Source organism: Nematolebias whitei, chromosome 1 (genome assembly GCF_014905685.2).
Source record: "Nematolebias whitei isolate Nwh7 chromosome 1, NemWhi1, whole genome shotgun sequence".
NCBI classification, from domain to species: domain Eukaryota; kingdom Metazoa; phylum Chordata; class Actinopteri; order Cyprinodontiformes; family Rivulidae; genus Nematolebias; species Nematolebias whitei.
This window is the reverse complement of record NC_056498.1, coordinates 70,080,037-70,094,673: the sequence shown is the minus strand read 5'-3', so window position 1 is coordinate 70,094,673 and position 14,637 is coordinate 70,080,037. Positions and strand designations below refer to the sequence as shown.

The 14,637-nt window shown below is 41.7% G+C and overlaps 1 protein-coding gene across 4 annotated transcripts in view; it reads left to right on the top strand.

The window, feature by feature from the left end:
- The window catches only part of LOC119419791 (echinoderm microtubule-associated protein-like 6), a 134,242-nt gene that overhangs the window by 46,211 nt on the left and 73,394 nt on the right, over positions 1 to 14,637 (top strand). For all 4 annotated transcript variants that reach the window (XM_037687187.1, XM_037687177.1, XM_037687184.1 and 1 more), the window contains exons 7-13: positions 5,241 to 5,314; positions 5,642 to 5,769; positions 7,522 to 7,659; positions 7,737 to 7,878; positions 7,952 to 8,066; positions 11,677 to 11,889; positions 11,960 to 12,127. In XM_037687187.1, coding sequence (XP_037543115.1) covers positions 5,241 to 5,314; positions 5,642 to 5,769; positions 7,522 to 7,659; positions 7,737 to 7,878; positions 7,952 to 8,066; positions 11,677 to 11,889; positions 11,960 to 12,127 — 978 coding nt within the window. The remainder of the gene's footprint in view (positions 1 to 5,240; positions 5,315 to 5,641; positions 5,770 to 7,521; positions 7,660 to 7,736; positions 7,879 to 7,951; positions 8,067 to 11,676; positions 11,890 to 11,959; positions 12,128 to 14,637) is intronic.

The window sequence follows — 14,637 nt, the reverse complement described above, 5'->3', positions numbered from 1 at the left end:
TGTTAATCCGTCCGTGCATGTTGTGAGCATGATAACTTGAAAAAAAAGTGAGGTATCTATGATGGACTTTTGCGACCTGTCCAGGGTGCACAGCACCTCTCGCACAGTGACTGCTGATTATGGGCACCAGTGACCCCCGTGACCTGGAAAGGAAAAAGCGGGTCAAAATAATGGATGAATATATAGCTAAATGAGGTATCAACGTCCATTTTGGTGTACGTCTACATCTAGACATAAGAAAGTTTTCGTTTGAAAATTGGGTTTATCATGTTCTGCTTAAATAGTTAAACCCAAGTACAGGAAGGCAAGTGAGAACTCCACAAAGTAAAATACTTAAGTTTATTTGCAACAAACAAAACGAAATGCTGGCGGGGCAGCAAACTTATTTTTAAGGTCGGAAAATCAGAATCAGAATAAGTTTTATTATCATTGCACCGAGATACAACAAGAGTATGTCCGTACAGTCATCCGAAAGATGGGCGGAGTGCATGTAGCTGCTGCCATAAGCACGGCCTTCTTATCCTTTTCAGAATACTTTTTTTTAGATAGAAAAGGGGACAATGCCATGAGGAGAGGGTAGTGGCATTACAAAAAAAGATCATGGAACACGTAGGGAGACAGAACACAACAGCCATCAGAATAATCCAGAGACAAATGACAAGACACAAGGAAGCTGAATAAATAGAGACACTGATGAGGAGGAACGACAAACACCTGCAGTGATTGAAATTAGACACAGGTGAGACAAGAGCTGAACACAAGGAGGAGGGTCACTGAGGGGTGAATGAAACAGGAGGAAACAGAAAAGACAGGACTACACCCCAGAAACCCCACAGTACCTCCCAACCAAGGGATGGCCCCTGACATCCCAAGAAGGGAGCTACATCCAACTTGGATGGGAGAAGGGAAAAAACAGGATGGATGGCAAACAGAGGAACACAAGGACCAATAAATAAAAAAACAGCAGGAAGGAACCTGGGTAACATCAAACCTAAAGGACCACAGAACCCCAACCCCCTGAGACAAGGTAGATGACAAGGAGGCCAATCAGAGTGGGATAGGCATCTCAGGTGGCTGCCCTAGATGTATGACCTGGATGACCCTTAATTTTCTGCTTTTAAACTCAGACAAGACAGAGGTTTTGATTTTTGGACCTGTCTCTCGGTTGGCCTGGGAACGCCTTAGAATCCTCCCAGAGGAGCTGGAAGAGGTGGCTGTGGAAAGAGATGTCTGGGCCTCCCTGCTCGATCTGCTGCCCCTGCGACCTGACTTTGGAACAAGCGGAAGCTAATGGATAGATGGATGGATGGATATAAATGGATCAGAATCAGAATAAGCTTTATTATCATTGCACCGAGATACAACGAGAACATGTACATGCAGTTGTCTGGAAAATAATAATAATAATAATAATTTTATTTAAAAAGCGCCTTTCAGGACACCCAAGGACACTTTACAGTAAAACATATCAGAAAGATTGTGTTAAAACAAACAACAAGCACAGTGCAAAGATCAACAAGAATAAATTGAAGTGTAAAATACATAAAGAATATAAAATATATAAAGAACATAAAATACATACAGCAAAGTTAAAGATAAGCGAGTCTAAAGAGATGTGTTTTCAGAGCAGTCTTGAATAGAGAAAGAGAGGTGGTGTTTTGTAAGTCAGGGGGTAGAGAGTTCCAGAGGTGAGGGGCAGAGCAGGTGAAGGCCCTGCTCCCCATGGTGGAGAGGAGGGCAGAGGGTACATGGAGGTGTAGTGAAGAGGAGGATCTGAGAGAGCGAGAGGGGATGGAGATGTGTAGGAGGTCAGATAGGTACGGAGGGGCAAGGTTGTGGATAGCTTTGAAAGTGAGAAGAAGAATTTTGAAGACGATGCGTGATTTAACCGGGAGCCAGTGGAGCTGCTGCAGGACAGGAGTGATGTGGTTATAGGAGGAGGTTTGAGTGATGACACGGGCAGCTGAGTTCTGAACCAATTGCAGCTTCTAGAGAGATTTGTTGGGGAGGCCATAAAGAAGGAAGTTGCAGTAGTCAATCCGAGATGTCACAAGATGTGCACTAGGATGGCTGTGGAGCGGGGTGTGAGGGAAGGGCGGAGACGGTTAATATTTCTGAGATGGAAATAGGCAGACCGAGTAACATTGTTGATGTGTGAAGTGTAGGAGAGAGTGGTGTCGAGGATGACACCAAGACTCTTGACCTGAGGCGAGGGGGATAGCAGACAGTTGTTAAGGGGGATGAGAAGATGTTCTGATTTTGAAATTGAGTTTTTGGTACCAACAAGAATGATTTCTGTTTTGTCGCTGTTTAGTTGTAGAAAATTGTTAGAAAACCAGTGATTTAGCTCATTGAGACAGTTGGTGAGGATGGAGGGTGGGTGGAGTTTGGTTTTGTTGACAAGTAGAGCTGTGTGTCATCAGCATAACAGTGAAAATGGACACCAAATTTACGGAAGATGTGACCTAGAGGAAGGAGGTAAATGATGAAGAGGAGGGGTCCGAGGACAGAGCCTTGGGGGACACCTGTGGAGACGGGGGAAGATGGACGGAGTGCATGAAGCTGCTGCTCTAAGCGCGGCCTCTCTTATCCTTTTTCAGAATAATAATCTTATATAGGAAAAGTGGGAGAAACATGAGGGTAGATAGTGGTATTACAAAAAAAGATCTTTCACATCTTGTCTATCAGGACACGATTTGAGACATCAAAAAACTCTACCAGCAAGCACATTTAAAAACATGATTACATATAAATTTTATTGCATTGAATCATAAATGCAATAAACAGAACCCAAAACCCAAACCTGGAACCAATAAATAAATAAATATATATATATTTTTTAAATGAAGTGGGCCGGATTGAAGTCACCGGCCCACGGGCCGCCAGTTGAACAGCCCTGCTTTAAAACGTGTTTTAAACTGCTTCATGTCTGGACATTACTTGAGCTCCACATTCAGCCTGTTCCAAAGCTTCACCCCACAGACAGAAATACAGAAACTTTTTCTTCTTATTCTAATCATCTTTGTCTGACACTGACATATAAATCTTAACTCATATTTTTTGTACTTCTCTTAAATAGTTTTTGATTTTCTCACAGTTTGTTGTTTTAATTATCATGCAACAAATTAAAAAGGTAACAGGTCATGTTTTTTTTAGGTTTATGATTTTAATCACTGGATGTCCGCCCCCCGAGCTGTTGGCTTTCAGAAACTGCGGCTCCCTGAGCAGTTTAGTTGAATAGTCCTGGTTTAAAGTGATGATTATAGATGAATATCAGACTTGAATATTTGTTATTATTGTTAATATCACCTATTAGAATCATTAATGTGACTGTACATTGTATTGTTGTCTTGAGATTATAGTCACAGGGGTTTTACTTTTTGGAATGCACTTTATTTATTAATTATTATTTTATTATTTTCTTTTGAAATTTCATTTTGTTTTATTTGTATTGTTAATGAGAAAGAAATGATGGGAATAAGGTCGCAAGAGAAGAGGTGGGCTAATATAAGTTTTTTCTTTCCCACTCCTTTGAGCATGTGACTATTGTATATTAGTAACTTCTTGTTATTATCTGTTGTTATGTTCAATAAATTTAAAAGAAAGAAACTCAGTCTTATGAGCAGCACCTTCTCATAGTGGACCAACCAGTTTGCTGGTGACAGCCAGAACTGGTTGTTCCCATGCAAAAGGAGGACCATTAGCCGAACGACTGATCGTTAGTCAACACTGCTTTTCCTGCTCTGTTATTCTCGTTTTAGGAAATATCTCAATAAAATCCTCATAGAATGAGCTGCATAATGTTTTTTTTTCCCTCTCATTAGTTAAAATGTATTTTTAATTCACCGTTTATCTCTCTGCTCCCTCCTGGCTAATTTTTATCACTTCTGATCATAAAGTCACACTTCTTATCATAAAACACAGCCCACATCCTGTGTGACAAGTTTCTAGATAAAAGTATTACCCAATTATTGTTGAATTCCTTCACAAATTCCTCAGCTTTCAGGTTGTTTTGGTGTGGAGACCTCCAGGGAGAAGTTGCTAACAATGTTACAAGAAACATTCCATGCTGAGTTATGCTTTCAGCGACAGCAGAAGCTGAAATTGGTGCAGCAGATCAGCTCAGCTTATTAGGCTTTAGGTTGTGGAGGAGCGTAACTGAACAAAATTGGAAGAATCAGTTTGAGCTTGTTTCCTCTTTTCAAACAGGAAGTCGGTCCCAGCAGTTCTTCCTTTGATTTTATCCTTGAATAAAGTCCCTATTGAGTTTGTCGATTCCTACAATTATTTGGGTATCTTGGTTGATTTGCATCTCTCTTTTAAGCTTCATGTGGAAAACTTGGTAAAGAATCTGAAAGTTAAACTGTTTTTTTTTTTCTGAAATAGATCCTGTCTATCTCTGAATTCTAGGAAACACCTTGTAACTGTGACTTTCCTTCCCTCCACTGACTACGGTGACATTATTTACATGAATGCTCCTACAAGAACCCTGCAGGTGTTGGATGCTGTCCATCATGGTGCACTAAGATTCATAACTGGCTGTAACTACCGTACCCACCACTGCACTCTGTATTCACTGGTTAACTGGACATCATTAACTTCACGCAGACTCTCTCACTGGTACATTTTCATCTTTAAATCAGTTCTCGGTCTGTTGCCTTCATACATCTCCTCCTACATGTCTCTGCGTGAGTGCAGCTACAGCGTGCGCTCTCAGGACATTATTACCTGCAGTGTTCCCTCAGTGAGGACTGAACTTGGCAAAAGGATCTTCTCCTACTCCGCTCCTGTTTCCTGGAATATCTTACAAAAAGATCTGAAGCTCTCGACCTTGACCTCTCTAAGTGGCTTTAAGAATCTGTTAAGTTCCTGGGAAAAACCAAAGCAGACGTTCTTGTTTTTAGTTTTTTTAATCGCCTTACAACCTAGCTGTTTTTTGTTTATTTTTTTAATACCATTTTATTTTCATTTGTTATTCTCAATTAGTATGCATCCTTTATGAGTGTCTATTGTCTTTGTTGTCCACTGTTGTCATCAGTCTTTGTTAAAATCAGGTCTCTCTTGTAAATGAGTCCCCGAGGCTCAATGGGATTATTAACCTGTATAAATAAAGGTTGGATGAATTGTCCCTATTTTCTTGATTTTTGTTTCAGTTTATCTTCAAATCTTATAGCAACTGTTCTGTTTTTGTAAAATTTTAATTTTTGACCTTTTCATATTTCCTTTTCATCTTCCTGTAGGACTGTCCATCCGAAGCGTGTGCTGGAGAGCTGACCGGATTCTGGCAGGAACTCAGGACAGTGAGATCTTTGAGGTAAAGAACAAAAACAAAAACTGGACTTTCTGTTGTTTGTCCTGCAGAGACATGCTCTTACAATAGTTTTATTTTGTTTCTGTCAAACAATAGATCTGCTATTAATGGTTAAAATGTTTTACATTAACGATATTATGTTTTTTTTTTTTTTAAATGAAAGGGTTGAACTATCTGTTTTCAGACAACACAACGATTCAGTCATGTTACTGATCTAAACAATCAGCGGTTCTATAAAAACGTGATGTAAAATAATGTGATTTTACATTCTATGTTACATTGGAACAAATTGATTTTAAATTGAGTTTAGATCTTTTGGTGTGGTGGCAGGTGATGGTTCGGGATCGGGACAAACCACTGCTAATCATGCAGGGACACAGTGAGGGTGAGCTCTGGGCGCTGGATGTTCATCCCAAAAAGGCTCTGGCTGTCACCGGCAGCGATGACTGCTCTGTCAGGTGGGAGCAGGGACACATCATCATCATACTGGGAGCTACCTAGTTTAAACACATCGGGCTACAGCTGGCTGCTGCTGCTTGTTGTGGAGCTTCAGAGCTGGAGATGGTTACTATTTGTCTCACTGACTTTCTGATCCCCAAAATGATTGAAAATTGTCAGACAGGTAGACTCAGGTGATTGAAAGGATGGTTGGTTGCTGCTGATTTCAGTTTTTTAATGAGGTTTTTTTCATGGGTGTCACTGAAAGGCGGCTCGGTGGCTCAATTGTTAGAGCTGCTGCCTCTCAGCGAGAAAGTTGTCTGATCAAATCCCTGCCAAGGGCCTTTCAGGGTGGAGTTTGCATGTCTCTCCATTAAAGTCAGACGCATATAGAAATTTTGGCTATCACTGATACCGTTATTGAAAGGGGAAGGCTAGTGCTGATAAACAACATAATGGCTGAGTTTTTTTTAGCTTTGTCCACCCCCATCAATCTAAGTAAACAGTGAGTGGAGCGGGGCTTCTTTATTTAGTGTGGCTGTTAGCAACCATGAAGCTAAGCAAGTCAGATCCACACTATACCTAGACCCACACTAGATTTACAAGTGGTGCACTGGTCATAAAAAGTGTTCATAACGTGCGTTCACATTTTCTATGCTCCATTATTCACCATAAAGTTATCAAGTATGTTACAAAAATATAAATTAAACAAAGAAGCACCCTTCCCCGTTCATTGTTTAAACAGTCAGTCACATATGGTGAAAGCCTAATTGGTATTGACCACAGCAGGGTTTTTTTTTATGCATAAGAGTAAAGATTTCAGACAAACATTGCATTTTATTGAGGACAACAAAGATAACGTTACTAACACTGATATATATTTACCTCTACGTTAGATTTATTGTTCTGAATAAAGTTTTACAAGGCAACAGCCCATGCTAGGTTATCTAAACTTTAGCTTGCTAACTTGAGAGGCACGTGGCTAACGACAAGCTGGTTGAATGATTGAAGATAATTTATTATTGTTCTTTTTTAACATTTTACAGATCAGTTAAAATAAACTTACCATGCTGTTCCGCAAAATACTCTACACAATATTTCTCCCTGCTTCGGCTGTGTTGAAAGTGAAAGTTAAAGTGTATGACCATGACTTGAAAGTAGGCTTGAAACTGGCTTCCTTGGATAAATAACTGTACTAATTGGCTTTTTTCCATGTATGTGAATGTTTTGTACATTGTAAAATTGTGCCCTCAACACTCTTTTCACCTCTACTACATTATTTGCCAACTCCTCCTTCAGGACCACCCCTACTCCATTTCTCTTTCTATCCTCACCATGGCAAAACAGGTTAAACCCTGCCCCAATGCTGCGAGCCTTGCTGCCTTTCCACTTGGTCTCTTGGCCACATAAAACATCTACCTTCCTTCTCTGCATCATGTCAGCCAGCTTTCTACATTTGCCTGTCATTGTCCCCACATTTAGTGTTGCAACCCTCAGTCCTACATTCTTGACTTTCCTCTTCTCCCTCGGTCTCCTGACACGATTCCCTGCTCGTGGTCTTCAACTTATGACTGTCTTATGGTGTTATGGTCTTATGATTTGTAATTTATGACAGTAACAAAAGCATTAATCATCCAAGGGGTGAATACCATTTTAAGTATTGTACCCCTGATTCAGACTGAACATGTGAGGTTATGGTTTTTGGCAAGAAAAATACTGTGGAAAAACATCTAAAATTCTCTTTCTAAACGTTTTAATCTTCTAATTGTCAGATTGTGGAGTCTGGTCGATCATGCCCTTATAGCTCGCTGCAACATGGAGGAGGCAGTGCGCAGCGTGGCGTTCAGCATGGACGGATCCCAACTGGCTCTTGGCATGAAAGATGGATCCTTCACTGTTCTGAGAGTCAGGTGGCACAAAGATGCATGATCAAACTCTACTTGATCAATAAGCTGTTTTAGGAAGTAATGGAGGTTTCTCCCCTCAGAGATATGACAGAGGTGGTCCACATCAAAGACAGGAAGGAGGTGATCCATGAGATGAAGTTTTCTCCAGATGGAGTGTACCTCGCCGTGGGTTCTAATGATGGACTTGTGGACGTCTATGCTGTTGCTCAGCGATTCAAGAAGGTCAGGAGGAGTTGGCTACATGAACTGATGTCTAATAATTTAACAAATTTTAACTTCTTTTATTTTATTCCAGGTAGGAGAATGCAGTAGGTCCTCCAGTTTTATCACACACCTGGACTGGTCTCTGGACAGTAAAGTGCTGCAGACCAATGATGGAGCTGGGGAACGTCTGTTCTACAGAATGCCCAGTGAGTCTCTGCAATCATGCTTCAAACAACTCAAACTTTAAAATTTTCTAAAATTATTAGTTATGTAAAATTTAGAAAACCAATTTTTGTCCTGTTACTCTTCAAATAGTTATTGTATTTTCTTGCTATTTTTGGCATCCAAGACACACTTGTCCACGTACAAGTCTATACATCAGTAACATGTCCCCATGATGATTCTACAATGTGCTTTCACAATCTTACCACACCCCAGCCGCCCCACTCAGGCCTAACTCATATTGACCATGACATGATGCAGCCATGAGCTAGAAGTTCACATCATGGTAGCACAAATCTGCTGCCACAGGTTTCCTCTCCACATTACATTGTTTTTGGGACCTTGTCAGGACCTGCAGAATTTTTTGTATATCTGGGAGGTTTCGAGACCTATCCATTTCAGCTTCTTCTTCTTTTTTTTATGAGAGTGAAACACCATCAGCAGCATGTCAGGATCCAGGTAACAGAGTTTTCTGTGCAGAAACTCAACCCTATCCACCCTCCTGCCTTCCTTGCCCGGCTGACTCTGTTGATCGGTTCTCCCGATATGCAAACTGATGAGGGTCCTTGTTGGTGTTGATGGTTGTTTTGATGTGAGTCATAACCAGTTTTTCGAAGCATTTAGCGACTATCGGGGTGAGGGCCACTGGCCGATAATCATTCAGACCAGTCACTGTAGAGCTTTTTGGGACTGGGATGATGGTGGCAGTCTTCAGGCAGATGGGAACTGTCTCCAGGGTAAGTGAGGTGTTAAATATGTCTGCCAGCACCTCGCAGAGCTGATCGGCACATTCTTTCAACACTTTTCCGGGGATGTTGTCTGGGCCGGTTGCCTTGTGCGGATTAATCCTCCTGAAGGTACTCCTTACTTCGGCTGAGGTCACGCTGAGATGCTCTTCATTCGGTGGTGAGGTGAGTCTGGTGCTGGGTGGTCTGTTTGGGTCTTCAAAGCGTGCATAGAACTTGTTGAGGGCATCAGGCAGAGATGGGTCTTTGGGGCATTGTTCACTCCTTCCTTTATAATCTATTATGCACTTAATGCCCCTCCACATGCCCTGAGGGTCTTGTGAGGTGAATTGACCCTCAATCCTCTGTGCATATGTGGCCTTGGCCTTCTTAATACCAGCAACCAGCTCGTTCCTTGTCCTACTCCTCTGAGTTTCCAGACCTGAAGGCAGTGTTACTGGCTTCCAGCAGGGTGCGCACCACTGCATTCTGCCAAGGTTTTCTGTTTGGGTAGCCTTTAACATATCTGATTGTAGAGATAGTGTCAATACATGTACTAATGTAACCCAGAACTGAGGATGTGTATTGGTCCAGATCAAGCAAACCTCCATTTTCAGCAGCTTCTCTGAAAACCTGGCAGTCTGTTCGATAAGAAAATCTCTCAGTATGGGGCCACTGTCCTGGATCCATCATTTAACTTTCTTTTGTACCGGTCTGGAGCGACTCAGCGTGAGGAGGTAAGCAGGGACGATTAAGATTGAGATGTGATCAGAGAATCCTAGGTGGGGGCGGGGTTCGGCTTTGTATGCATCTTTTATGCTTGTGTAAACATGGTCCAGCGTGTTATTTCCACGTGTTGTTATGCCCACATGCTAGTAAAAACTTTGGAGGCAGTCCTTTAGATTCACGTGATTAAAGTCTCCGGCTACCACATAAAGAGCCTCAGGTGTTTGTTCTACAAAGAGCTGATTATATCATGAAGTTCTTGTAGTGGTTTTTTTTCTTCCCTTGTCCTGTCTGGCATTGTAACACTTAGAATTATTGTCTGAGTGTCAAAGTGATGCCCAACAGATTTACTTTCACAAGCAGAGCATTATGGCTGGCCTTAATGCTCCACTTGATATTTAAATTAATTTTTATTAGAATTTGCTTTGGGTTTGTTTCAGATGTAATGGACATGGGGATGAAAAACAAAGAAGAAAACAAAGCAGAAAAGTGAGAGAAGGGTTAAAAGGTTCCTGCAGTGTTTCCTTAGCAATAGCATCCGGAGGAATGTAAACAACTGTGATGAAAACAACAAAGTCCATGCTCAATGGACTCATGACTGAAAAATGTTGAACTGTGATGAAAGTCACTGTGTGAACTCACGGGGTAGATTATTTGGCCGACATTTCACTGTTATTTGCTCCAAAGCCTTCGAGCATGAGCTATTTACAACAGTATAGTTCGTGCACCAACTTTTACTTACGTAAATGCACACTCCGCCTCCCCGTGATTTCCCCGTTAGCTCGCTGCAGCGGTCCACTCGAAAAAAATAGTCTGTCATCCAGCTGGAAGACTGTATCCAGCGTTTCACTTGTAATCCATGTTTCCGTGAGACAAAGCACCACACATCTCTTCTGAGGCGCCCGCTCTCAGACGAAGCAAATCCATCTTGTTGTCCAACGAGCGGACGTTCGACAGAAAGAGAGACGGCATCGGGAGTTTTCTGGCTTTAACATTAGCTCGTAGCCTCACCATAACACCCGCCCGGCGTCCTATCCTTTTAAGCCGGAAGCAGCGCTTCCTCTTCTCCCCGCTGGAACGCCTATGCTGCAGCTTTTAGGTAGATGACTTTAAGATCTGCATTCTGCCGAGTGTGGTTTTGAATTCATTGCTGATTTCTGCTATATTTCGTGGCAAATGCGCTCTTATTCTCATCAGTTCGGTTCGGCTATAGTTCACACGCATAAATCATGCAGAGTCAGGCACAGAGTCAATATCAAAACTTTCAAAAACTGGGATAGTACTGGGAGCCTGTGAAGCTGCAACTGCTCGGAGCGCGGCCATCTTGGATATATATATATATATATATATATATATATATATATATATCAGGGTGTTGGGACCCTGACTGCAAAAGCACCATTAGGAAAAAAAAACTTTGCATGACATCCACAGGTGCTGTTGTTTAAAACATGATAGTTGTGACAGTCACAATAATTTGTGATTAATTTGTTGTAATTTCACCCAAACAATTCAGAGTCAGATAGCTGATGTTTCATTCTTCTATTTTTTAACACATAAAATGTCAAATAAGAAAAAAATAAATGAGCTTCATGGTAAGTTAATTAGGGCAGCACGGTGGCGCAACTGGTAGAGCTGCTGCCTCTCAGCGAACAGGTCCCTGGTTCAAACCCCGGTCCAGGGGCCTTCTGGGTGGAGTTTGCATGTTCTCTCCGTGCATGCGTGGGTTTTCTCCGGGTACTCCGGTTTCCTCCCACAGACCAAAAACATGCATGTTAGGCTGATTGGTAACTCTAAATTATCCCTAGGTGTGAGTGAGAGAGTGAATAGTTGTTTGTCTCGTTTGTCTCTATGTGGCCCTGTGATGGACTTGCGACCCGTCCAGGGTGTACCCCGCCTCTCGCACAGTGATTGCTGGACATGGGCACCAGTGACCCCCGTGACCCAAAATGGAATAAACGGGTAAAGATAATGGATGGATGGATGGATGGATGGATGGGAAGTTAATTAACACCTGCCAGTTGTTCTGTGTCTTATACAAGTGAAATATATTTATCAAAAAATGCTTTTGAAGATAAGTTATTAATATTACTGGCTGCCGTTTATAGAAATTAACTATTACCTCATTTGTTCCTTTCCTCAGTGGGGAAACCCATCATCAATAAAGAGGAGGTCAAAGGTCAGCACTGGGCCACCTGGAGCAGTGTCCTGGGCCCAGAGGTCAGTGGTATCTGGCCAAAATACTCAGATTCAACACAGATCAATTCTGTGGATGCAAATCATTCAGCAGGAGTGCTTGTCACCGGAGACGACCTCGGCCTCGTCCGGCTCTATCGCTTCCCTTGCCTCAGAAAAGGTTCTTACTTCTCCTGCTGCCACTGATTTGATTCTGTTTCTTTCTGTTTAATGTTTTGTTTTCCACTCAGGAGCCAAATTCAAGAAGTACGTTGGCCACTCAGCCCATGTGACTAATGTCCGATGGTCATATGACCAGCAGTTGGTACTGACCACAGGTGGAGCCGACCATGCCCTTTTCCAGTGGAGGTTTTTATCTGATGATGTCATGAACGGAGGTCTAGACGTCAACCTAGAAGGTGGGATTGAACATCATGAGCAGTTAAAATTAAGATAGAAAGGTTAAGGTTTTCTGTAAGGCTCTGATCACCTTTAGTGGAAGACATTAAATATAACCACTGCTCTGGCAGCCATTTTGTATCAAGTTGAAAAATTATACAGTAGTAAGTACATGTCCAGTAATTACTTTCTGATAGTTTCATTTTATACTAAGATAATTCTCTGTGTTTGGTCAAGTGTTAATTTGTTTCCATCCACCCATCACCTTTACCCGCTTCTTTCTTTTCGGGTCACAGGGGTCGCTGGTGCCCATATCCAGCCATCACTGTGCGAGAGGCGGGGGACACTCTGTACAGGTCTCCAGTCCTTCACAGGGACACATGGAGACAAATGAGACAAACAACCATTCACTCTCTCACTCACACCTAGGGACAATTTAGAGTTACCAATCAGCCTAACATGCATGTCTTTGGTCTGTGGGAGGACACCGGAGTACCCGGAGAAAACCCATGCATACATGGAAAAAACATGCAAACTCCACCCAGACAGGTCCCCAGCCGGAATTCGATCTGGCAACCTTCTCGCTGAGAGGCAACAGCTCAACCAACTGTGCCGCTGTGCTGCCTCATTACTTCGTTTCTGTTGGCAAAAACTAGTTGTAGCTGAGAGTTGTCCCAGGGGCTGTGGTCTCACAGTGATCAATTATAATCCTGAGGCTGCAGGTTTGAACTAAGGGTGTCTGGAAGGGCATCTGGGGTAAAATTTTTTCCGAACCTTTCATGTGAGTTATCTTGCTGTGGCGACCCCTGCAGAAGGGAGTAGCCAAAATAAAACCAACAATGACAACAGCTAAGAGTCATCCCCAGCTCATACTTCTAGCACTAACAGATTGCATGGAGTCTTCATTTTAAACTCTCACATCCAAGACGGTACACAATAATATGTCCTTTATAATTAGTTTCCTCCATATTGAGATTTGGGGTTTTTCAGAAAATATCTGGAACTACTGTACATCCCAGAATATCTAGACCAGGTGTATCAAATTCACTTACAAATGGGGATAAAAAAAACAACAACAAACAACCTAACTTAGTTTACTAAAAGGCATTTCATTAAATACAATAACTCAAGTCATTTACCTGACAAATTTAGCTGGATACTCGTTTATCAACAAATATTTGATCTGTTTTGTTTTACATTGTCTGTTGCTCTTTCTGCATCAAAATCAAATGTTACAAAAAAAAAAAAAATTCAACTTATTTTTCTTGGCTTCACAGTTGGCCAACTTTCATGATAAGTGTGGACTTAATAAAAAATGTTCTGTTTTTATTAAGCAAAATGAGAAACAATAAAAATATTTTGCATTTAAAATAGCATCCCAAGGGGCCAAATTCTTAGTGAGTGCCAGATTTGGCCCACAAACCCTAATGTTTGACACAAGTGGTCTAGAGCTAACCACACTAATGTAAAAATAAAAATAATCAATAACTTGATGGATCACTAGTGGCAAAGTTGCCAAGGTGAGTAAAAAGAGATCAATAGCAGGAGGCTTTATTGTAGAGCCTGACCGATATGGAAATTTTGGCTATCGCCAATACCGATCTTGGGAATCGAAGACTGATGCCGATAACCAATATAATGGCTGAATATTTTTGAACTTTGTCCACCCTCAGGAATCTAAGTAAACAGCTACTTTTAACCCAGTTTTAACACTTGAAGTCTTAAAACAGTCTTCCTAATGTGTGTTCACATTTTCTATCCTCCATTATTCACCATAAAGTTATCAAGACTGTTGCAAAAATATAAATGAAACAAAGAAACATCTTCCCTGTTCATTGTTTAAACAGTCAGTCACGTAGAGTGAAGGTCTAATTAGAACTGACCGCAGCAGCGGGTTTTTTTTTCCTTTGCAGAGAAGTAAAGACAAACCTATAAAGGTTAAATCAGGTTCTCTGGCTGGATTCTTCTTTGTTGAAATGTTTCATCTTTTATCCAAAAGACTTCTTCAGTCTGAGGTGCTGCAACAAACTCAGTCTTATAAACAATGCCTTCTCATGGGGGATCAACCAGTTCGCTGGTGACAGACAAAACGAGTTGTTCACATGCAAAAGGAGGACCATCAACCTAACAATTTATTGTTAGGCACACAAGAAAAAGTAAAGGATGGCAAGCTGACTTTCTTGGACTGTGAGATCTCAGTCTCTGATGGAGGACATTTGCAAACAGATGTGTAAAGTGTAGTGTAGATCAATCACATCAAGAAAACTAAAGAGTCACTGGTCAAAACCCACCACACAGACCAATACTTCCAGTTTAACACATCAACCGCTGGAGCACAAGTTAGGAGTCATCAGGACTCTACCACAGAATGGGCAGAGTCCCCACTAACTCAGGAGCCAGGGAGAAGGAGAAATACCTCACAAGACAGGCTCTAGAACAATGTGGATATCCTAACTGGGCCTTCCTGAAAGCAGAGAAGAAACCCAAACAGGACTCCAGTCAGCCATCAGGTGAAAAGGAGGAACCCAGA